At 47.0% G+C, this 25,278-nt stretch overlaps 1 protein-coding gene across 2 annotated transcripts; it reads right to left on the bottom strand.

The window, feature by feature from the left end:
* Window positions 1-25,188, bottom strand: ECM1 (extracellular matrix protein 1). Of its 2 annotated transcripts, none has more exons than XM_063947157.1 (7): window positions 25,053-25,188; window positions 10,940-11,020; window positions 9,694-9,983; window positions 8,163-8,633; window positions 7,145-7,362; window positions 6,336-6,423; window positions 1-1,175 (listed from the first exon to the last, which is right to left on the bottom strand). In XM_063947157.1, the coding sequence occupies exons 1-7, from the start codon at window positions 25,120-25,122 to the stop codon at window positions 1,017-1,019; spliced, it is 1,377 nt and encodes a 458-aa protein (XP_063803227.1). In that variant the 5' UTR covers window positions 25,123-25,188; the 3' UTR covers window positions 1-1,016. The 2 variants fall into 2 exon arrangements, with proteins under 2 accessions (XP_063803227.1, XP_063803228.1); XM_063947158.1 differs by having other exon boundaries at window positions 10,940-11,017.
* Window positions 25,189-25,278: the final 90 nt, after the last annotated feature.

Genomic DNA, 25,278 nt, shown 5'->3' with positions numbered 1-25,278 from the left:
TTACACCTCACTTAAAGGTTTTTATTCAAAGATTCCCAAATAGAACGTCTGCCAAATGGGCATTTACATATACAAAAACGAAGATAAAAAAAAAGCCTTAATTGACCACTAACGAACGCGCTCTTTACCGGCTTTGCTATCTAAACAGCGCGCAAATGTGACCTATAGCAGAAGCTGCTCCGTAAGGCGGTTATAAGAAAGCGCGGAGAGGTTTGTGCATATAGATCTCATCTCTGGCCAGAGACACCGGTGACTGTTCTCTGTATGAGTGGCAGAGCTTATAGACGCAGTTATGTATTAGCCAGGGGTCTTCTTCCCATTCATTAGTTACAGAGTTGTGTCATTCCATGATGGAAGAATGATCTACTGGTCAATCAATATGTCACGGTAAAACTGCCAGCGCATATCTTGTGGGAGAGTAGGACAGCCCAGATATTGCTCTATAACACACAAAGGCAGTGTGACCATCATCTAACCGGCTGCCTAGGCAAAGGTATGGCTCTGGACGAGTATGGCGCTACTGGGGGTCTGATCTCGCCCGTCTTACAAGAGTCACACCCCGCGCTTCACCAATTGTCTCTAACATTGTTTATACTATCCCTCCCCACCAGTGTTTTTCCCACTTTTGTTGTGCAGCCAGTGACGTCAGTTCTACCATAAAACTACAACTGTGCCACCCGCTGTTAGGGAATCGAGAAGACCAAGACAATGGTAGGCATGGGCAAAGCTAGACATTTGTGGGCCCATAATAGCTGCACCCGTCCCTCGTGCTGTTTCAGTACTTATGCGTTTGCTACAGGCTATTATAAAGATTCCGCTTGCAAATCTGGACCACTACGTCTGCGGTGGATATGGATACTATACTGCGGGCGAAATGAGATTAGTGGCAAATATTGTCCCAGATCTTCATCCATGCACATCTGATCTCGGGAACGGCGGTGACTCCTCCATGTGGGCGCGGATGTAGGAGACTGCCACCGCCTGGGTTTGTGTCCAGCAGGAATGGTGCAATGATCCTATTCCGCCTCATTCCCTCCCATGACGGCCACAGAGACGTTCTGCATGTAGGAGCTGAAGCATTCGTCTCGCTCCTGCTCGTCCTTGCTGCAGCAGTTCTCAGTGTCTTTCCAGGAGTCCTTCCTGGCACCGCACAGAGTCTTTATGTGCTTCTTTTTCTGGAAGGATGACAGACAAACTAAATCCAGGTGCTCTCACACACTGCATTCAAAGGATACACGTTTCGGAATCAACACATTACTATGCTACTTAGCCAAACAAAACTGCGGCACATAAGACGTCACTGACATTGTGCGCGGGGACTCCAGCCATCTTGTACATATTTCACATTTTGTTTTAACTTATTTGAATACTCTGTTCATGTGTGTGAGATGTATAAAAGCGTGCAGAGAGATAAAGTACTAACCAATCAGCATCTAACTGCCGTGAGACAGGCTGTGTTTGAGAAATTACAATTGGGAGCTGATTGGTACTTTCTCTCTCTCCAAGGTTGGACACTTCCTCACCTGTGTCACACAAACGGCAAAATACTATGCATGGTGGGGTAATACCAGGCCTGGGCCCAGGTAATCAGTACCCACTCCCGACCATCCTGGCGCCCCTGCTTCTAGTGTAAGAGAAATGTACTGCTAATGAACTCTGAGGCTTTTCATTCCAGTCTTTGTACAAACATGACGCCATCATCTGAGCATCTAGTAACCTGATAACAGAGCGCCATCTAGTGGCCGATCAGCATGACTGGAGGTTTACAAATCACATTACTTGCATCATCACTGTCTTGCTTCACTAACTATATAATTTTCAAGCGTAGACTAGACATTTAGGGTCTATAGGACACTGCAGATGCCACCTTGGTTAGCCAGACACACATCATCTTTAAAAGTAAAATAATATGTATTCATAAAGGGGAAGATTTATCAAAATCTTCTAAAGAGTGCAGAAGTGAGAAAGTGGACAAAGCAGCCCATAGCAGAGTTTCTAGCTAGCATTCTATAGGAAGTATTTGATAAATGCTAGCTAGAAGTTGGTTGCTACGAGCAACTTGTCCACTCCCCCCAACCCCTCCTGTAGAAGGTTTGATACTGTACGTCTCCCCCATAGTGACTGTGATCAGAACATGTAAATGGAACCAAAGGAAAATAACGTATAGGGAGGGAGATGGACCGGGTAGGGGGGATGGAGAGGAGTAAGGGTGGTGGTGGTGGTGGTGGTGGTGGTGGTGGTGGTGGTGGTGGTGGGTGGGTGGGTGGGGGGGGGGTTTACAGGACTACTTGAGGAGATAAAGTATCATATGATATGCCGAAAGTATCATTATAGAGACGAAGAAGACTACCTATTCAAGGTAAGAGAGCGAGGAAAGGAGAAGAGATGATTTATTGGCCTCCCTTTCACGCATGGGTCCAGTGAAGGAGATAGGTATAGGGGGGTCCTTTGTGGGAGAGCCACAGAGCCCACACTTGAGTGAACATATGGCCCCTCTCGTTGACATAATAAGTGTTATTTTCCATTTCGGCAATATGCCAAATTAGCAATTGTAAGGCAGAGAGGATGGCGGGAGAGGGTTTTTCCAATTACGAGCTATTAATTATTTGGCAGCTACTAGAATGTGGGACGGTAATAGCTTCACAGAGAGCTTGGAGAGATCAGAAGAGGGGAAAGATCCACGGATCCCGTGGGATTGGGATTTCAAATAAGCTATTTATAAGGTTATGGACTGGACAGGTCCACCAGACATGGGTAAGAGTAAACCTAGGAGGCCACAGTATCTCCAGGAAAGGGGTGAGGCAGAAGGAAACATTTGCGAGAGCCTTACCGGGGTATAGTACCAGCGGTAGCATAATTTGTATGAGGTGTCCTTAAGTTGTGTCTCATGTCATCCCAAGGTTCCTCATATGATGGGGGGCTGAAGACCGCCTCCCAAAAGGAATCGTGAGGGCTACTACTGGGAGGAGCAACATCAATAAGGATACCGTAAACTTGGGAGATCATTCCTTTGGACGCGGGGAGGAACCTACAAAGGCGTTCATAGATGGTGAAGGTACTAAGAAGTGATTGTTAATCATATACTCAACACCGCTAAATGTCGAATAGCAGCACATTGGAAATCTACTGCCCCTCCTCCCCTCCCTGCTGTCATTAATGCCATATGGTCGACATACAGACTGGAGCGGATCTCCTCAGTTATCCATGACACCCCGATTCAATTTGTTCGCGTCTGGTCACCTTGGACCGCCCACAATGACGCTGAACCTCCCTTGTCAACCATCTGATCTTATATTATGGACTTCTACGCCATCTTGATGGGGTGCACACACCTCGACTGGCAAACCCCCCCCCCCCCTATACTTTTATCTTACTTCTGCTTCTCTGATTCCATATTTTCTGACCCCCCCCCCCCCCCCCATTTTCTTTTTCTTCCCCCCTTTCTCTCTCCCTCCTTATTTCCTCTCTACTCTCGTTTCCCTCTTTGAATGTTCTTTACAGCTCAGTGTATTTACTTTTATATTCTGTTATATACTGTTTAAAATGTTGACTAGTGTATTCTTCTTCACATAGACAAAGTATTATGTTTCGCTTCAGTAACTTAACATGTTACATCTGTACTGATTGTTTGACGATATCCACTGGACCTCAACCTCAGTTTACTGTTTACAATTGCTAACATTGTATTGATTGGGGTTTTCCAGCATCCATGATGCTTATCTTGATGTAACCTGATTCTGCCTTACCTAATAAAATATTCTATAAAAAAAAAAAAAAGAAGTGATTGTTGTGGCACAGTGTGTAGGAAGTGCCGTATCTGGTAGTATTGGAAGGAGCTGAGGGGTTGTGCAGGGAATTTCAACTGTAGAAATGAGAGGGAAAGCAAAGCCCAAGTGCACCAAAATTCCCAGGAAACTGGCGGGCCAGATGTGTCCACCATGACATGCCAGTTATTTGGATAAGGGGCTCTTTAAAGCTTTCAAAGGGCTGATTTTCTATTTTTCTCTAACGTCCTATTGGATACTGGGGAATACTAGATTACCATGGGGTATAGATTGGGTCCATTGGAGCCTGGCACTTTAATAAATTAATACTGTGCTGGCTCCTCTCCTCTATGCCCCTCCTAGCAGACTTGGTTTAGAAAATGTGCCCAAGGAGCCAGGTGCATTCTGTTGCTCTCCAGAGAGTTTTCTTCAGAAATGCATTTTAGTTTGTTATTTTCAGGCAGCACTGGTTGGCAAACATTCCGCCTGCGTCGTGGGACTTAGGTGGTGGGGGGGGGGGGGTGGGACCGAACCAACTTCCTCAGAGTTAATGTTTCGTATCCCCACTGACAGGACACTGAGCTCCTGAGGTGATGTTTCTCATACCCCTCGGGTGTGAGCCCACGCCGGCGCCATGCCGCCACCCCTAACAGATGCCAAAGGATGCGGTGCGGTGAGTAATACGCCGGGGTCCGAGTTAGCGGCATGAAGGGAGAGCGATCACCCAGCTACGGGCTGCGGTGCCCGCTGGTTACCCACACTGGCAATATACTAAAAAAAGCGGGTTGCGCACTCGCTTTTTTTATATAATGGAGATGCCAGTATAAATAATTTAGAGGAACCGTGCGCCATTAAGGGGGCGGGGCTTCCCGGAGAGCGGGACCAGAGGCACCATTTCCTGCTGCATGCGGAGACTGCTCCTCCACAGGACCCACTGAATCACCAATGATATCTGGTACCAGGGGGTTATAGTGAAGGGGGAGCACAGTCAGCGGTTCTACCGCTGTGAGGGGAATTTAATACCTACCGGTAATTCCTTTTCTCGTGGTACGTAATGGATACTGGGCGCCCGCCTCAGTGCTTCGTTTCCTGCTTACCTGGTTGTAAGTGTTCTTGGTTGGGTTTGCTGTTGCTTTCCCTGTGCCATGTTTGATTAGCGTTGCTATCCTTCTATAGTTAGCGTTGCTTTCCGCTGTTCTGGTTAGCTCTGCTGTCCTTGTTATTGTTGTGTGTTGGTTCGTTACCTCACCGCTGTTTGTGTTATATCCTTCCCTCAAAGTATGTCTGTCTCCTCGGGCACAGTTTTCCTAGACTGAGTCTGCTAGGTGGGGCATAGAGGGGAGGAGCCAGCACACACTATTAATTTCTTAAAGTACCAGGCTCCAATGGACCCGATCTATACCCCATGGTAATCTTCAATTCACAGTATCCACTACGGACTACGAGAAAAGGAATTACCGGTAGGTATTAAATTCCCCTTTTTAACAGCATTGAAAAAATGATAGAAAGCCAGGTTGCAAATAAAAGCTCTAGTTACATTAGGAGTGTCTTTAAAATCTCATTTTAGAGTAATTTTAAAGACACTTTTAAACATTGTTTAAAAAACACCTGTAAATCCCACCTGCAATGTTAAAAAACACCTGTCCTATCCATACAGCACCTCCCTATTTAGTACCTGTCCCACATCTTTTAAACCATTATTCTGCACTTTGCAGAATTTCACCCCATAAATGTCAGACAATTATTAACCAAATTAAGCGAATTAAAAACTTCTAACCACCTAATTAATCATTAAGCGGTATTAGTGCACTTTACAGCATACAGGGGGCACTGTGGCCAAATTGGGGAAGGGGGCAAAAAAAAGGGGCCATTTTACCGGAGGGGGGCACACAACTTAGTTGCCCTGGGGCCCCCACAAGCCTAAATCCAGCCCTGGAACCAAGTCCCAACATTTTTACCTTAAAATAGCGACTTCCCCCGACTTTGCACCTGCTCTGGGGCTGCGAGAAAAAAGCTGCATTAAATCCTATTGAAAATCACTGCAGCTAAAATTCAGCGGCTGATCGGATACCAGAAACTTTGCAGCCAGCCGCGATAATAAATCGGTTAAATGTGGGTACGTGTATGTGCCCCCGTGTCTCTCTAACCCTGGCAATACCTTGGACTGTACTCAGTAGCGGATCTTGCCACGGGCAAGCAGGACTTTTGCCCGGGGCGCCGCCTTCCGGAGGGCGCAGGGCGCCATCCGGAGGGCACAGCACCAGGGCAAGATCCGCTGCTGCTGTGTGCCCCTCGCTGCCCCCCTGCTGCCGCTGGCCGCTGCCGCTGGGAAGGGAAACTAGACGCATACGCGTCTAATTTCCCTTCGTGGAGAGGTCCTTTACTGTGCGGTGCGCGATGACGTCATTGCGCACCGCACATCATTTCAGTCTGTACAGGGGGCGTAAATGACCACGCCCCTGTACGAAGCCACGCCCCCTAATGCAGCCCGGGTCGCCAGAAGCCCCGGAACCGGCCCTGACTGTACTTACCATAGAGTAATATACTGTGTCCTACCACATAAATCCTCACCTGCTCTCCTGCGCACCCCAGCTTCCTGTCCTGGGGGAGACTGCAGCACAGATCCTTGAGGTTGGTCACCAGCAGGGGGAGCCGTCTCCTGGAGAGAGAGAAACACATTTAGCCCCCAGCAAAATGCAACATTCAGATGAAACCCTTGCTACAATGCAGCTCTTGTGGCAGCAATGTCTGCATTCAGAATACTAAGGGGTATATTTACTAAGACTTGATGGAGATAAAGTGGACGGAGAGAGAGTACCAGTCAATCAGCTCCTGTCACTTTTCAAACCCAGCCTGTAACATGGCAGCTAAAGCTGATTGGAGAGTACTTTATCTCCATTGAAGGCTTAGTAAATAGACCCCTAAGAAAGGACAATATTCACATTTACATTTCATGTAACACTGAATTGCACAATACATGTATTCTATGCAATTTAATGAAAAGCACCAGCCTGTGACTGAATATGGAGAGATGTATCAAATCTTTGAGACAGATAAATGATCAACCAATCAGCTCCTGTCATCTTACAGGCTGTGTTTAAACAATGACAGGAGTTGATTGGCTGGTACAGTACTTTATCTCTCACTCCAAGCTTTGATACATTTCCCAACGACAATCATTCTTGTTTCTCAGAAATCCCTATAAGGACGGAAAGAGGTCACTTTGAAAGTAACATTGCTGCAGATCATTTACCAGCATGGAAGCCATATGTCTTCCCCACATAAATCTAACTTATAAGGGCGGCGGTATAAGGCAAATGGGACAGAATGTGGGCCGGTGCAGTAGCTACTCTGGTAGGCTGTGCACCTGAAGGACTTACTTCTTAGTGAAGAGCTTGAACTCTCCGCACAGCTTCTCTAGGATGTCCTCCGTCATGGTGCCAAGGTCCAGTGCCTCCACCTCTCTGTCGTACTCCGGGTATGGGGCCTCCTTGGCAAAGCAGTGATACATAACTTGGTCGTCATCGCTGCAGCAGACATGGGGAACCGTCTTCACTGCCATCTCTTCTGCGCAGAACCTGGCCAGGACTTTCTCCCACTGTGTAATAAGGAGGAAAACATCACAAAGAGAGGAACAGAAGATATCAACAAGACAAATGCCTGCATCTCACAGGCTATTACATCCCCCCCCCCCTATGTGACTGGCCATATAACAGTCTACATAGACACAGGACGCAGCACCATCCAACATGACCAGACCACCGGTATGGTCACCATTAGAAAAGATCATCAGCTTGTCCCAGATACAGAGCAGGAGCGGCCGTTGCGTGTTGGCATGGCCCTTGACCAATGCACATGATCACAATTTTATTCTATTACATTCTACACAAATGTGTTACTACACCTACTCAACATGACCTGACCACTGGATATAACCATGATACTCATCTAGAACACTCTATACAGACATGACCTGGCCACCAGCCAAATTACAGTTCTACCATATTCCAACATGACCCATCCACTGGTTATGATCATAATAGGTTTGTTTGTTTTTTGTATCTAGGGTAGTGGTTGTGTTATTACATGTATAACATATGGAAGCTGCCATGACAAACTGAAGAGGCAGATGGATGTACTAGACATATGGCAAGCCGAGAAATGCCACCACAAAAGCATTGATCATTATCAAACCTAACCAAACCCCTAACGCTAATAACCGCACTCTTAAAAGACAGACTAGATGGGCCAAATAGTTCTTATACGCCATCAAATTCTATGTTTCTATGACAACCAGAGGAAGATTACATTGTGAATTTCACCCTCAACTATAAAAATATTTTTTGATTTTTTTTTTTTTTTAAATCCTTCCTCTATATGAACAGGTAGCTCACTGACCGCAGACTGCGTGCAGGCCTCATCGTTCCTCTTGCAGCATTTCTTGTACTCTTTCTCCAAGCGGTTGATGGCCTTGGTCTGGCGCGGAGAGTATGTAGGGAAGCCATAGCCTCTCTGGGACAGTGCTTTGTCAGTGTGCAGACGGTATTTGCCCAGCTTGCAGATGTTCTGTATATTGCTGGATTTAGGTTTTCCTGGAGGAAATGCCAGGCCTGGCTTCTTCTTGATGTCCTGGCACGTGGGCGAGTTAGGAGGACAGGGCTCAATGGCTTCCAGGACACCTAAGTCACCGAGGTCAGGTACGTCTCGGGCTTCCTGTAGCATGCCCATGGTGGGAGTGTCATAGCTGGGGTTTGGGGCCTCGTTACTGAAGCAGGCTTCCCTCTCGGATCCGTACCACTTGCAGCAGTGGTAGTGGCGCGTCTTCACTGTAAACTCTGCAGTGCAGAAATTATCCATAGAATTCTTCCACTAGAAGAGATCACATATTAAACTCAGACATATACAGTACAGTGATGGTTCCCAAACTGGTGCTCAAACGCTGTATAAGGGGTATATTTACTAAGGTGCCGGTTTATAAATGTGGAGCTATTGCCCATAGCAAGCAATCAGATTCCAGCTATGATCTTCTAGAGCTGGGGCCCCGAACTACCTGTTCACAAGAACCAATTACAAAAAATATTAACTTGCACTTCCCGCGGTCGGATTCAGTATAATTTGCCGATGGACAGGATGCCGGCAGTCCCGTCCATCAGAATCCCGACAGCCCTCTAACCCTCACCTTTTTCCCTACCCTAACCCTCCCTTGTAGGTGCCTAACCCTAACCCTCCCTTCCCCACTATCTAAACCTAACCCTCCCCGCTAGGTGCCTAAGCCTAGCCTTCCCTATTAAGTGCTTAACTCTAACCCCTCCTCCACGGCACCTAACCCTAACCTTCCTATTACCGAACCCTAACCCCCTTCTAACGGCTAAACCTAACCCCACCCACGTGGCTCTGAAAGTAGGATTGGGATTCTGGACATTGGTATTTAGAAGCCGGGATCCCGAGTCCTGTCTGGATTTCGATGCGGTTGCTCCTGGTGCAGACGGGATTCCGGCGTCGGTCTTTTGAGCGCCGGGATCCCATCCTTCGGTATGCTGACTGCATCCCCCCGTGGACCTATGCAGTTTCTCTACATACTTCCATACAGTTCCCGGCTATTGCACTCTGATTGGTGGATAGCTCCAGCCGTCCACCAATCAGCATGCTGACAGACATTCACTGTCTAGCTGCAGGCTGGGAGGCACGTAGAGAATGCTACCTGGCCACACTGATTGTTTGACCATCACCTGCCCTTGTTCGAAGGCTCCTGAAATTGTGGGGCCCTGGGCAGCTGCCCAGTGTGCCTATACTTTAAGATGGCTCTGCCTATACTCAAGCACAGACTGTTAGGGGTCTTTGAGGACTAACACAAGCCAAGAGAGGCCAACAGTTACTGCGTTCTGTGGGTCGGGGATCAGAGTAAACCAGTATGGCATTACACACGTACCACTTCCACCGCACAGCGAAGTTGATCAGATTGAAGACAGCACCTTGTAAACCCTTCTTCCAACTCATTGATGGCATTCCCTTGTCTGCTCAGGTGTGAGAATCCGGTCTGGGGAATGTTGTGGAGACCATATGAGACTTTGACCCTGCTACTCCAACAGATGCTGTCAATGTTGGAATTGGATGGCCGCCCCGGAGGGAAATCTTTTAGGTTGTTGGTAGAAGAGGACACCGGTCTCCTGCCACGTGGGCTCAGCACCTGCTCACCCTGTCTCAGAAGAGGCCGCTGAACTAGAAGAAAACAAACACAAAAAGTACTAAGCTCAGAGAGAGAAGCTTCATGCTATACAGATACGGACACAAGCATAACCAGCATCCGAGTGCCTTATCTCCACCTCTCAGGGACAGCTCTTCCCAAACTCTTTTCTTGAGGACACCTGGTTTATCTGATCATTCGTGTGCTACGTTAGAGACCTCTGAATAAAGGAGCTTACATTATCCAAGCTACAGACTCCGTAACTTGGTCAATCACATTATAAAACCAGCATGGAGACAGCAGGAGGCAACAGTTGTGCCTGTCAGACATTGTACCAAACCTCATAGCAGCATAGCCAGTAGTAGAGCTATTAAGCTGCTGATGTGGGTAGCAGGGGTAGAGAGAAGACCCCTCCATTAGGGACCGATCGGCTACAAAGATCGTATGATTGCACTGCACTCATTTTACGAAGACCACCAAAGAGGAGATGTCTCTCTGAGCTAGCGGGACACGTTTTACGCCACCTTTTAGATCAGGCATTCCCAACCGCGGTCCTCAAGGCACACCAACAGTGCAGGTTTTAGTGATATCCAGGCTTCAGCAGAGATGGTTAAATCAACATAACTGAGGTACCAATTAAGTCACCTGTGTTCAAGCCTGGATATCACTAAAACCAGGACCGTTAGTGTGCCTTGAGGACCGAGGTTGGGAATGCCTGTTTTAGACATTTCAAGGATGTAACCACCAGTTTATACAGCCAGGGTGGTAACTAGGGGCGGTCATCATCGTCACAGCCCTGTGGCACATGCACTGGGCATGCAAGTTTCCTGGAATGGCATCCTGCAACCTACAAAGCTGCCGTCTCGAGCCTCCTTAGGACACTTTGTGCGCTCAGCTTAGTGATGACCATCAATGACTGTAGCATCGATGGTTGATGGTTTTAAACTATCTGCAGAAATATATATCAATAAGAATAATAATAGATAAGTACCTATTCTTTGACCCACTGGAAAACTGGGTATGACCTCTCTTTGGAACATGTTGAAGTCATCCGCTATAGGAATCTCCTCTGCTGAAAATAAATACACATTTGTTTATCTCCTCATCCAATGAGTAAGGGCATAGATTAGAACATAAGCATATGTATCAAATAAGATATTACTACTCATAACTTAAATAAAACATACGGACACATAAAAGGAGATATTTATCTAATAGGAGGTAGGAAGCAATATTACCAAGTACGTTCCTCCCTCCCTCCTCCCTATTACACAGGTAATCACCATCCTGATATTGTCACATCTTTGTTCTGTGCAGAACGACAGGCGGCATTTTCACGTTGTGTGTTACTTGGATACTGTATTTGGTTGGGAGAAAGTAGGGGAATGCTATACGGACATTATAGTTACATCAACTAATCAGAAAGCAGCTTTTATCTGACTGCTGCAAATTAGGCAATGAAACCAAGTGTCTGAGTGGTCGCTATGGTTTGACATCTGGATCCAGTAAGTCTGCATCCAACAATGCAGACCCTGGACCCGTCAAACCAGAATACGTTGCGGATGGTCAGCACCGCCAGATGATGACAAGGCCTGGTGTAAAGCGGACCTTCCTGCACACAGACAATGTTAGCCACTCACCTGGCAGGTGTGCTACAGTGCATCGGCAGGAAGAGGGGGAAGCAGAAAATACTGTAGCAACCATTGAGCTTCTAGTTGTCATTTATCCAGTACATTCTAGGTGACAACGGTGACACGGATAATGCTCACATTCCTGTCAGCAAGGCGTGACAACATAACTGTACTCTATTATGTTAATGTTGTAATGGGATTATTAGCTAAATATAGGCATATCAAAACAAAAACAGAGATACTTCCGGTTAGAAAACAAAAAGTTGATGTAAAAAGAAAAAGAAAAAAAGGTTGTAAGTATTAAAATAATCGCCATGACCAGCGCCGTGGGTTTTCATGAACGTAGGGTGAGAAAGTAAAACATCTCCTCTCAGGTGTTAGCACTCAGGGAAAGTCACCGCACCAGTATCTTTATACTATAGGTGCCAGACCGCAAAAATAAAGGCCAAAAACTGTATAACACGTGACAGTTTGTGTCCTCTGCTATACAACTACCCAGCATGCCCTGCTACTGTGTCATAAGACACCGGGTATGACACCGAGTCATTCTCACAGTCTGCTCAGGACACAGCCATGCCCCCTGGGCCTCTGCACTTCCCCAAAATGTCTGCTGACCTATGTGAGGGGAATGACTGTAGCCAGTTCTCTCTCGCTTTCTGTATCTGTACAGGGCAGGTAAACATTGCTACTGCACCCAAAGGCATTCCGCTCGCCCGTCGGAATCAGGTACTGATGGTAGTCGATGCCTCTACCATCACTGGCCGATGGGTTTAAACCATCGGCACAAACCCATAGATGGTTTAGCCATTGAGAGCTGAGTTCTGCGTATGCGCAGGCCGACAACATCAGGCTACTGCCCCTGATGAGGTGGCATTGGTGGCCTGCCATCGATAGGAAAAAGGTCAGGGCACTGCGACACAAGAATGATAAGGAGGCTTGGCCACATATCTGGGGAGATGTACTAAGCCTGAAAAGTGATAAATATCACTGTGATAAAGCACCAGCCAATCGGCTCCTAACTGCCATGTTACAGGCTGTGTTTGAAAAATGACAGTTAGGAGCCGATTGGCTGGTACTTTATCACTGTGATATTTATCACTTTTCAGGCTTAGTACATCTGGCCCATCAGGATAGTGGCCAGGACTGGACCCCACACATACCCTCTTCCTTTTAAAGCCGTACACCCCTGCCTGCTCTCTGCAGCTCAGTTATACAGATCAGCAGTGATCAATTTATTGTGGATGCCTGCATGAATTTCCTCACAGTTAGAAACCTGCTGGGGGGTTAAATTAAAGGAGGTCACAAGTAGCCCCCAGTGAGTGCCAGACGTAGACTGTGAGCGCCAAAAGAATGTTCTGAGGACGGAGTAAAATATATAGTGTAACCTATAGATTGTAGGCTTGCGAGCAGGGCCCTCCTACCTCTATGTCTGTCTGTTTTTACCCAATTTGTTCTATTACGGTCGTTTCCAATTGTAAAGCGTAATGGAATATGCTGCGCTGTATAAGAAACTGTTAATAAATAAACAATGATCCTATAAAATCTGCATTACAGTCATTGACATGCTCTGGCCTCTGTGTGGCGCTGTTTCCCCTCCCACAGACACCTGTGTGTGCTGCTTGGGTGGGACGTCTGCCTTATGTCATGCAGCACGGTCCATAATCATTAATAAAAGGATTATCCAATGTCAGAAGAGTAACATGTGCCAGAAGGGAGGGAATAAATGAGAGAAACTGCCTGCAGTGCCAGCTACAAGAGTCCACACAGCCCAGTGACTGACCAGACATTGCTTACCTAACAGGACATGCACAATGGCCAATCCTCCTGCACTACTCTATCCCTCATGTCTATACATGAAATCAATGCTATGGAACAGGTAAGTTGCATTCTCCTGCACGAGATGCAGTCATAACGTCAGCATCACATATGCAGCATGTTGACATCTGCAGAATGTCGACTTATTTACAATGTCATCACGTGAAATGCCGGCATTCTTCAAGGACCAGAGGGTTAGAATTAGGCTGTGGGAGAGGGTTAGGCTGCAGGAGGGGAGGTTAGGGGTTAGGCACTAGGGTTAGGCTGCAGGAGTGGAGGTTGGGGGTAAGCTGCAGGAGGGGAGGTTAGGGTTAGGCTGCAGGAGGGGAGGTTAGGGGTTAGGCACTAGGGTTAGGCTGCAGGAGGGGAAGTTAGGGTTAGGCACTAGGGGTAGGTTTAGGCTGCAGGAGGGGAGGTTAGGGTTAGGCTGCAGCAGGGGAGGTTAGGGTTAGGCTGCAGGAGGGGAGGTTAGGGTTAGGCTGCAGGAGGGGAGGTTAGGGGTTAGGCACTAGGGTTAGGCTGCAGGAGGGGAGGTTAGGGTTAGGCTGCAGGAGGGGAGGTTGGGGGTAGGCTGCAGGAGGGGAGGTTGGGGGTAGGCTGCAGGAGGGGAGGTTGGGGGTAGGCTGCAGGAGGGGAGGTTGGGGGTAGGCTGCAGCAGGGGAGGTTAGGGTTAGGCTGCAGGAGGGGAGGTTAGGGGTTAGGCACTAGGGTTAGGCTGCAGGAGGGGAGGTTAGGAATTAGGCACTAGGGTTAGGCTGCAGGAGGGGAGGTTAGGGGTTAGGCACTAGGGTTAGGCTGCAGGAGGGAAGGTTAGGGGTTAGGCACTAGGGTTAGGCTGCAGGAGGGGAGGTTAGGGTTAGGCTGCAGGAGGGGAGGTTAGGGTTAGGCTGCAGGAGGGGAGGTTAGGGTTAGGCTGCAGGAGGGGAGGTTGGGGATAGGCTGCAGGAGGGGAGGTTAGGGTTAGGCACTAGGGGTAGGTTTAGGCTGCAGCAGGGGAGGTTAGGGTTAGGCTGCAGGAGGGGAGGTTAGGGTTAGGCTGCAGGAGGGGAGGTTAGGCACTAGGGTTAGGCTGCAGGAGGGGAAGTTAGGGTTAGGCACTAGGGGTAGGTTTAGGCTGCAGCAGGGGAGGTTAGGGTTAGGCTGCAGGAGGGGAGGTTAGGGTTAGGCTGCAGGAGGGGAGGTTAGGCACTAGGGTTAGGCTGCAGGAGGGGAAGTTAGGGTTAGGCACTAGGGGTAGGTTTAGGCTGCAGGAGGGGAGGTTAGGGTTAGGCTGCAGCAGGGGAGGTTAGGGTTAGGCTGCAGGAGGGGAGGTTAGGGGTTAGGCACTAGGGTTAGGCTGCAGGAGGGGAGGTTAGGGTTAGGCTGCAGCCGGGGAGGTTAGGGTTAGTCTGCAGGAGGGGAGGTTAGGGGTTAGGCACTAGGGTTAGGCTGCAGGAGGGGAGGTTAGGGGTTAGGCACTAGGGTTAGGCTGCAGGAGAGGAGGTTAGGGTTAGGCTGCAGCAGGGGAGGTTAGGGTTAGGCTGCAGGAGGGGAGGTTAGGGGTTAGGCTGCAGGAGGGGAGGTTAGGGGTTAGGCTGCAGGAGGGGAGGTTAGGGGTTAGGCACTAGGGTTAGGCTGCAGGAGGGGAGGTTAGGCACTAGGGGTAGGTTTAGGCTGCAGCAGGGGAGGTTAGGGTTAGGCTGCAGGAGGGGAGGTTAGGGGTTAGGCACTAGGGTTAGGCTGCAGGAGGGGAGGTTAGGGGTTAGGCACTAGGGGTAGGTTTAGGCTGCAGGAGGGGAGGTTAGGGGTTAGGCACTAGGGTTAGGCTGCAGGAGGGGAGGTTAGAGGTTAGGCACTAGGGTTAGGCTGCAGGAAGGGAGGGCTAGGGGTTGGGGAAACTCACCGCTGGATCAGCAGGAAGCGGACCTAGAAGACACACTGGAACCGCCAGACCAGATAAGTCAGCACCGTACCACCAGAAACGTTTTTGACAACATTCCAATCATGTCAGCATCTCATCAGTGTAGACATGATGAACGCCAAGCATGCTGACATTGCGACTATTTTTATATTCTCATCATGTCAGCAAAATACACTGAGTCCCTCATACCACACTGTCTCAGCATGCTACACTGGTGCCTATACCGCACTGTCTCAGCATGCTACACTGGTGCCTATAACGCACTGTCTCAGCATGCTACACTGAGCCCCTCATACCGCACTGTCTCACCATGCTACACTGAGCCCCTCATACCACCCTGTCTCAGCATGCTACACTGAGCCCCTCATACCACCCTGTCTCAGCATGCTACACTGAGCCCCTCATACCACCCTGTCTCAGCATGCTACACTGAGCCCCTCATACCACCCTGTTTCACCATGCTACACTGGTGCCTATACCACCCTGTCTCAGCATGCTACACTGTGCCCCTCATACCGCACTGTCTCACCATGCTACACTGAGTTCCTCATACCGCACTGTCTCAGCATGCTACACTGAGCCCCTCATACCGCACTGTCTCACCATGCTACACTGAGCCCCTCATACCGCACTGTCTCACCATGCTACACTGAGCCCCTCATACCGCACTGTCTCACCATGCTACACTGGTGCCTATACCAGACAAACATCCCCATGTTTACAGCGCTCCTAGCCTCTGCCGTTAGACTGGAGCGCAGGTTAGGACATGAGCACATACCTGGATAATAGGTGAGGCTGGCAGCATTATGAGGGAGCAGGACGCCAGCCCATACACAGAGATGTAAACTCCGCAGAAGGGATTTACTGTACAGCAGTCAGACAACAAAGAGCTGCCGGGTGGTGCTAGGTCAGCATTGCTGCATCACTCTGCATTGGGAGGATTAGTGTAAGTGCAGCCTGGAGGGTGAGGTTATACTGCTGGAGGAGAGCTGCCTGACATGTGCCTGAACTGCGTAAACAAACACTGATTCAGGGGAACCCTCCCTTGTTCTGTGCTCTTCAGCACACGCTTTATCATACCACCTCTGCTATAGGAACGCCAGCGCTACTGTAAAGGAGTATGCGGCTCTGCGGGCTGCAAGAACACAAAATTAAACCCCTCAAACAACATAACAGCATCTCCTGGGAGTGGAGAGTAGCAAACCATCCAGGCACATAGGTGCAAACTGTCCCACGTTCAGAGGAAACTCACGGTCTAAGGGCTCTGTCCTACCTTCCCGGTCAGGCCTGCTGAGCAGTGGTGAACCGGTAATGGCCCAACTCAAAGGGAGAGTAATAATTGCACTCATTGGGGGCAATTCAATTGTTTCTCCCCGTGGCCAGCACTAGATGGCGCCCAGTGGAGCAATTCAATTGTTGGCGAGCTGAAATTACCGAAGTAACCCCTTTGAGTGTAAAAATAAAGCAGCCAGTATTTACCCTGCACAGAAATAATGTAACCCACTCAAATCTAACTGCCTCTGCACATGTTACATCTGCCTCCCCCTGCAGTGCACATGGGGGGAAATTCTGAGTTGTTCGCAGCAGGAACTTTGTTAGCAGTTGGGCAAAACCATGTGCACTGCAGGGGGGGCAGATATAACATGTGCAGAGAGAGTTAGATTTGGGTGTGTTATACTGTTTCTGTGCAGGGTAAATACTGGCAGCTTTATTTTTACACTGCAATTCAGATTGCAGATTGAACACACCCCACCCAAATCTAACTCTCTCTGCACATGTTACATCTGCCCCCCCTCCCCCTCCCCCCTGCAGTGCACATGGTTTTGCCCAGTTGCTCGATACTTTGCTTCACTTGCACACGAGTCAGGCCTATAGAACAAAGATTTTTTTGGGAGTGTCCCAGGACAGGCGCCAAGCAGCTACTGATATAACAGATACCAAGAGGTGTCACCACACCTCAAAAACAACTCTCAAAAACACAAATTTGAAATCTGTATATACACCAACAGCGCTTTTGTAGAATAAAAATCAATTATAATGTAAATGTCACCATTACATCCCTTATTGTCAGTTTTCTGTAGTAGATCCTTCAATGGATTTTGACTGATGTGGTCTCTCCGGGATATAACAACATGTGGGAAAATATAAGAACAAGACACCAATGTGTAGTATGTTCCTTCTATTCAATCTTTTTATACAAGGACTAGTAGTGATTATGTGCGTACCCCACTCACACTATAGTCAGATATTTTTAAGCTCATCAAGGTTTCTTTTCTAGTACCAAGGCTTGATTCACTTGAACTACGCCTGGTACAGTAGATATAATCAAATGATATACTGATGGAGCGTACCCCAAAACTCACACTCGCAAGCGGGGTGGTAAACACATCAAGGTATCTTTTCAAGACTTATAAATGTCTAGGTGGAGCGTACCGAAAGACTCACACTCATAGGGGCGATGATACACACATCAAGGTATCTTTAAGGTAACAGGAAAAATCTATGGATCCATTCATGCGTACCCAAACTCACAGTTCTTAAAATCTTCGTACTCCCATCAAGGTATCTTTAAGGTTCAACTTCCCTGTCCAGTATTCTTAGTGGTGACGTTCTTGCCTCCCCAGGTAAAGGAACTCAATCTCCTCAGATTTTATATAGGGGGGTACAGAATTTTATTGACAGTCACGAACATAGACAGATTTGTCTTAAAACCATGAAGACACACAATGTACAAAAATAAAATAGTTCCTGAGCAGAACCGGCAAGAAGAAAGCTGGAGGGGTTCCCAAAAAGCAACGGGATACCCCCTTTAGATAGAATATAAAATCAAAAATAAAAATTCAATATAAAAATCCGGAAAGAATTGTCACTACTCACACTCCTGCCTGTCAACGCGTTTCGGCCCTGGCCTGGGCCTTTATCGAGACATGGTGGAGTGTGGTTGTGACTCGATATTTAAAGGACAGTTGTCCAATCAAAAAATGGCAGGAAGTGATGTCATAATTAAATATTATTTTTATCTTTGTTTTTTGTATATCTCCTCCTTGCCGTTTCCGCAGAGGATTACAAGATCCATATCATTAACACACAGCATCAGTTGATTTATGTTTTTAAAATATGAAAGATTTTCCATTAATAAAGCATTTTTTTCCCCGTTCACGCCGGACCGGAAGTGCGGCACCGCTGAGTATCATGGGGATTGTAGTGCATCATATGTATTGAACAGACTCTCTGTTGGTTATTTCCGCTCCTGGGATTTCTGGGAAACGTAGTCTTTATGTGCTTTTTCCTCCCGGGCGGAAACTGTCATATCCGGAAGTATCGCACTTCCGCCGGCGGGATTCATGGGAAATGTAGTTTAGAAAGTCCCGAACTTCACCGTTTCAGTTGTACTATAAATGGATGTAACACACAAACTGAATGAGTTTTTTAGTACAAAAACGCAATACATAAGAAATACATAATATATTACATATGGAAAGGACATTGAGAAAAGGCAGTTCTACAAAAAAAGTTCTTTTATATATTGTTGTTCCGAATTTGCAGCTCAAAAACGAACCAATCACATAAACCATTTAAGCTCAAAATCGTTATTTAAACCTGTAGGGTGTAATGTATTATAATTAAAAATGCAGTTCATTTCCATTTTGGCCAGGCTTGTTGCTGTGTTATTGTTGCGTTGAGAGCTTTTTATATGCCTTAGACCACAAAACATACTGATATCTGAGGTGCGACACTCATGTACTAATTTAAAATGGGCAGAAAGTGAATGGGAGTCCATTCCTTTTTTAATATTTCTAATATGTTCTCCCAGCCTGATTTTAAACGGTCTTGATGTGCGCCCTATATACGTGAGATTACACTTGCATGTGATAGCATATACTATATTCTTTGTATCGCAAGTGATAAAATCCCTTATCTCAATGGCTTTCCCATTAATAGACACTTTTTCTATTTTGTTACACCCGTTGCTTTTGATGTTCCTACAACCCATACAACTCCCACATCTGAAGAAGCCCTTTGAAGTGATTCCATATGTGGATATTTTGGTATTGCAAGTGCTTGACACCAATTTGGACTTTAAATTTGGAGCCCTGCGATAAATATGTACTGGTTTACTTGGAACTAAAGGACCAATCACTGGGTCATTTTTTACTAGATTCCAGTGTTTATAAAGAATCTTTTCAATGCTTTCTTCTTGCCGGTTCTGCTCAGGAACTATTTTATTTTTGTACATTGTGTGTCTTCATGGTTTTAAGACAAATCTGTCTATGTTCGTGACTGTCAATAAAATTCTGTACCCCCCTATATAAAATCTGAGGAGATTGAGTTCCTTTACCTGGGGAGGCAAGAACGTCACCACTAAGAATACTGGACAGGGAAGTTGAACCTTAAAGATACCTTGATGGGAGTACGAAGATTTTAAGAACTGTGAGTTTGGGTACGCATGAATGGATCCATAGATTTTTCCTGTTACCTTAAAGATACCTTGATGTGTGTATCATCGCCCCTATGAGTGTGAGTCTTTCGGTACGCTCCACCTAGACATTTATAAGTCTTGAAAAGATACCTTGATGTGTTTACCACCCCGCTTGCGAGTGTGAGTTTTGGGGTACGCTCCATCAGTATATCATTTGATTATATCTACTGTACCAGGCGTAGTTCAAGTGAATCAAGCCTTGGTACTAGAAAAGAAACCTTGATGAGCTTAAAAATATCTGACTATAGTGTGAGTGGGGTACGCACATAATCACTACTAGTCCTTGTATAAAAAGATTGAATAGAAGGAACATACTACACATTGGTGTCTTGTTCTTATATTTTCCCACATGTTGTTATATCCCGGAGAGACCACATCAGTCAAAATCCATTGAAGGATCTACTACAGAAAACTGACAATAAGGGATGTAATGGTGACATTTACATTATAATTGAGTCAGGCCTATAGTCCGCGTCAGTGGGTTGTGTGTCACAAGGGTGTATAACCACAGGAAATGACATTTGTGCCTATCCTGTAAAAACACGAAATAGCAACAAAATATCATCCTCCGATAGTTCTACATTTTACATATAATTTACCATGACAATGGTTTTGCTATTTTTGGTTCCTGGACCTCTTTATTCTAGACGATACTACATACTTGGATACTCTCCTGGAACTGCCGGGAGGCTCTCGAAAAATTGTCCTGCCACCCAGAAAAGTTGGCAAATCTCCAGCAATTAAGCTGACCTTCACCCACTCCCCCTGAACAAGTCGGTGGGGCGATTATGCGACTAATATACTTGTCGTAGCCCTGCCCCCACTCTACAGGGCTGTAACATGGACATTGTAATGGGGACGCAATCACATCTCCACGCCCACGGACCGCCCCCTATTCAGGAAACCCCTCCCCCTCTGTTGTATTACCTGGTGCTCCCTCCCGTAGGGAGCAGCCATGTGCCATGTGGTACTATTAATTTGTTTTATTTAGAATAAGACAGGCCAAGCAGGCCATAAGTAAGACTTAATAAAACAATCGTGTCATTCATATTGGCAAGCCGCCCTCCTTGTACTCCACTGTCCTATAAACAGCCCTATTGCCTTCATCCAAGGTCATAATTCCATATATGCATAGCTCCTTAGGCAGCAGTGTTCTGTCCTGTTACATTCCAGTCACTAGAGCAACACTTCTGCATTTCCCCCTTTGCTGTACCGTCCTCTGTCCCCTCTGTACCATAAACAAGCACCAGCAGACACACAGCACACAACATCAGCAGAATGCTGAACAGTCACACTGGACCTTTCCAGATCTATTTACAGATGCTGACAACAAGAGGACAACACCGCATGGCGGCTTACAATGGGAGATCCTGTGTATCTAGATTGACACGGCTCTGGAACGTTGTGGACATCTGCAGTATCTATAGCAGTAGTGGACAACATCTAGGCTCAGGCTGGTAGGACAGGCTGGGAGCTGTAGTTCTACAACAGCTGGAGAGCCACAGTTGCCGAGTACACGTTTATAATATATATTCGGTCTGTCTACTTCAATTTAAAGTGTTTGTACCCCGACAGATGATACATTAATTGGCCTGAGCGTGGATTCCGGCTATATACATTGGGAGTCATTCCAAGTTGATCGCTCGCTAGCAAATTTTTGCAGCGCTGCGATCAGATAGTCGCCGCCTATGGGGGAGTGTATTTTCACTTTGGAAGTGTGCGAACGCCTTTGCAGCCGAGCGGTACAAAAACAGTTTTGCAGTTTCTGAGTAGCCCTTGACTTACTCAGCCGCTGCGATCACTTCAGTCTTTTTGGTCCCAGAATTGACGTCAGATACCCGTCCTGCTAACGCTTGCGTTTTCCCAAACACTCCCAGAAAACGGTCAGTTGACACCCATAACCGCCCTCTTTCTGTCAATCACCTTGCGATCGGCTGTGCGAATGGATTCTTCGTTAAATCCATCGCCCAGCACCGATCTTCTTTGTACCCATACGACGCGCCTGCGCGCAATGCACCGCAATGGTGCATACGCATGCGCAGTTTTGCCGAGTTTTAACCTGATCGCAGCGCTGCAAAAAGTTGCTAGCGAGCAATCAACTCAGAATGACCCCAATTGCTTTATCTTTCGGACGTCATCTGTGCTTTTCAGCCAAGTAACATTATCTACAAGACATTTATTGTAGCAACCCGATGTATACAACACAGCTGCAGTGTGTACAGTTCTAGCCAAAGAGATGCTCTTTTGCACCGACAATAAATAACATTGTCAGATGATATAAAGTCATGGCTGAAACAAAATACACAAAAACCCCAAAACATAGAATATCACGAAAAAAAGAAAAGAAAAAGAAAACGTATTTAGGGAAAGTTGCAGCTCACATGTATCACGGAGCCTCACACCCTAGCCCTGATTCATGTGTGGTTGGAGATGTGGCGGCACATAGTACTGACGGTTGGTATTCTGTGCCTGCACCGAACCCGTAGTACAACTGTACAGAGCAGCTGATTGGTTGCCATGGGCAACTTCTCCACAGGCTCACTTCTGCACACTTTCACTGCTTCATGAATAGACCCGTGTTTGAAAAAATGTCAGGTAGGAGCTGATTGGCTGGTGCAATTTATCACTCACATTGAAATATATCACTCATTGATATAAAAAACCTGCATCAAATGTACCCTCTGGGGCTTACTGCACAGGGTAGCGTCAGTAATTACATAGCTCAGGGCAGACCTGCAGCCATGCTGTATCCCATGGATCCTTATATGGCATTCTAACTAACTAAATATTAATGAGTACAGATAGAAAACTTTTATCTGTAAGTCTGCACACTTTTTGGAATACTACAGTATACGCTTTCAATGCGACGTGTAATGTTATTTATAACGTAATATCAGTAACTGCTTTACACTGAACAGAGCAATGTATGGCATCACATACACCTAGTCTACATTGTAATAATAATAACTTCAGTAGCGGATCTTGCCACGGGCAAGCAGGACTTTTGCCCGAGGCGCCGCCTTCCGGAGGGCGCTGCACCATGGCAAGATCCGCCACTGTGCCCCCCGCTTTGAAGGGAACCAGACGCGTAGCGTCTAGTTTCCCTTCATGGAGAGGACTTTTGTTGTGCGGTGCGCGATGACGTCATCGCGCACCGCACAGCATAGTGGGGGCACAAATGGGGGCGTAACTGACTACGCCCCCATTTGAAGCCACGCCCCTATACTTTGCCCGGGGCGCCACAAGGCGCCACAAGGACCCTGAATAACGTATCGGGTCTATCTATACAGGAAAGTTCCATGACTGCGTTTTAATAGTTTGCAATAGACAGAATAAAAATAAAGGAAATTGTAGTGAGGACATCTGAATTCATTGTTTATATAGATATTATTAACAGGACTTTTACTAATATTTTTGCAGAACTATCCCTTATGTCAGGGATGGGGAACCTTCGGTCCTCCAGCTGTTGTTGAACTACACATACCAGCATGCTTTGCTACAGTTTTGCTATTTGGCCATGCTGAAACTGTTGCATGGCATGCTGGGATGTGTAGTTCAACAACAGCTGGAGGACCGAAGGTTCCCCATCCCTGCCTTATGTCGTTTCCTAAAGAATAGCATTGAGCTGCTAATACAGGGGCTGGTCTGGTCACTCCGATCAACCTTCATACTGTGTCACAAAACAACTTACATCTACACGGACAATAATGACTGGAGAGGCTGCATTACTTCTGACGTGAGGCTGACAGCTGCGCAAGGCTCTTGTAGAGACAGTGATTCACGGCAACATAAAATGTGTTTCTCAGATCTGCAGGATAATTATCTGTCCAGTCAACGTGGCTTTTAGAGTTCACATTGTAAAGCTCAGTGCTGGGTGTGTAGTGACTGCCCTGCTACAGTATACACTGCTTCTAAGCCGGCCAGGGCTGCTATGCCCCTGCCAGCGAAAGGATGGAACCACAAGTACTTAGAACACTTTGTGTAGTGACAGCCATAATATAAGCGACACACGGCTAAGATGTGTTATTAATGGATATCTAATCAGGTTATGCCGTCTGCGAGCCAAACACATTCCTGTGCCCCAATGATTCACATGCTGTAAAATGTGCCAGAGACAAAGACAAAATAAAATGAGAACTATTTAGAAAAAGAAAAGACAGCGTACACACGGACCTTTGCTCCAAACTATTGGTGTCTGACAAACCCCTCCAGTACCCTTTACACAGGGAAGCATGCTTATAGGAGGCTATTAGGGTCGGATTAAGGTTTGGGTGTGCCCTGGGGCGACTACCAATAATATAGTCAACAGGACACATTGGCGATGCTATTATAACAGTATAATGTGTAAATACTCCCAGCGTCACAAATGTGTTAAACACACTGTAGTGCCCCCAGTTCACATTATGCCACATAGAGACCCCAGTTCACATTATGCCACACAGAGACCCCAGTTCACATTATGCCACACAGAGACCCCAGTTCACATTATGCCACACAGAGACCCCAGTTCACATTATGCCACATAGAGACCCCAGTTCACATTATGCCACACAGAGACCCCAGTTCACATTATGCCACAGTGCACCCATGTCGCTAGGTGTGCGGGCACCTGGGCAACATCCCCGATTAACCTGTTGTTAATCCGGCACTGACGGCTATAAACCTTAGCCCAAATACATCAGTAAAATAAAACCCCGATTACCCCTGAATAACCATGGTCTAACAGTAAACTAGGAGCATAATAATCAGAGATCCCCTGCTCCCTACGTGTAATAATACGGGCTAGACAGTAGGGATCTATAGAGCAATTGATTGCGACACCTTATTATTCCATGCCGTTCTAACAGCAGATGTGCCAAGCCTTAGGGGGACATTTACTAAGCAGTGATAAGAGTGGAGAAGTGAGCCAGTGGAGAAGTTGCCCATGGCAATCAATCAGCACTGAAGTAACATCTAAAATTTGCATACTATAAAATAATACAGAGCTGCTGATTGGTTGATGGGGGCAACTTCTCCACTGGCTCACTTCTCCCCTCTTATCACTGCTTAGTAAATGTTCCCCTTAGAGAGAGAAAGTGGGGAGAGATAAAGTACTAATTAGCTCCTAACAGCTACGTTACAGGTTGTGTTGGAAAAATGACAGTTAAGCGGATTGGTTGTACTTTATCACTCTCTGAAGCTTAGAACATATGCCGTTAAGTTACAGTATGTCCGGCGAGCAGGAGGGGTAAGTGAGGACACATCTGTATATACAGCGGGTAGGGTGATCCAGGCTCACCTGTGTGCCCCAGGCAGAGCAGCGCGGAGAGCTGGGCAGCCAGGATCCACATCGCTGAGTACACCATCATGATATCACTGCTGCAGCTGGAGAAACACTTTCCCGACTGCTCCTGCTGGATGACTGTGTGTCTGTGTCACTATATAAGCACTCAGCAGCACCTCCCACTTCCCTGTGTGACGCGCCCGTCTGTGGTCACTGCTCCCTGCTGCTGTGTGATCAGGGT

This window comes from Pseudophryne corroboree, chromosome 12 (genome assembly GCF_028390025.1).
Source record: "Pseudophryne corroboree isolate aPseCor3 chromosome 12, aPseCor3.hap2, whole genome shotgun sequence".
Taxonomy (NCBI): Eukaryota; Metazoa; Chordata; class Amphibia; order Anura; family Myobatrachidae; genus Pseudophryne; species Pseudophryne corroboree.
This window is presented reverse-complemented; position numbering and strand designations above follow the sequence as displayed.

What these genes read in the sequence shown, in the direction of transcription:
- ECM1 (XM_063947157.1), bottom strand. Translation starts at nt 25,122, where the DNA reads ATGATGGTGTACTCAGCGATGTGGATCCTGGCTGCCCAGCTCTCCGCG. An exon ending in GCTCTGCCTGGGGCACACAG is followed by an intron (nt 11,021 to 25,052) that starts GTGAGCCTGGAT and finishes ATTTATTTTCAG; the next exon opens with CAGAGGAGATTCCTATAGCG. An exon ending in TTCGCTGTGCGGTGGAAGTG is followed by an intron (nt 8,634 to 9,693) that starts GTACGTGTGTAA and finishes GATCTCTTCTAG; the next exon opens with TGGAAGAATTCTATGGATAA.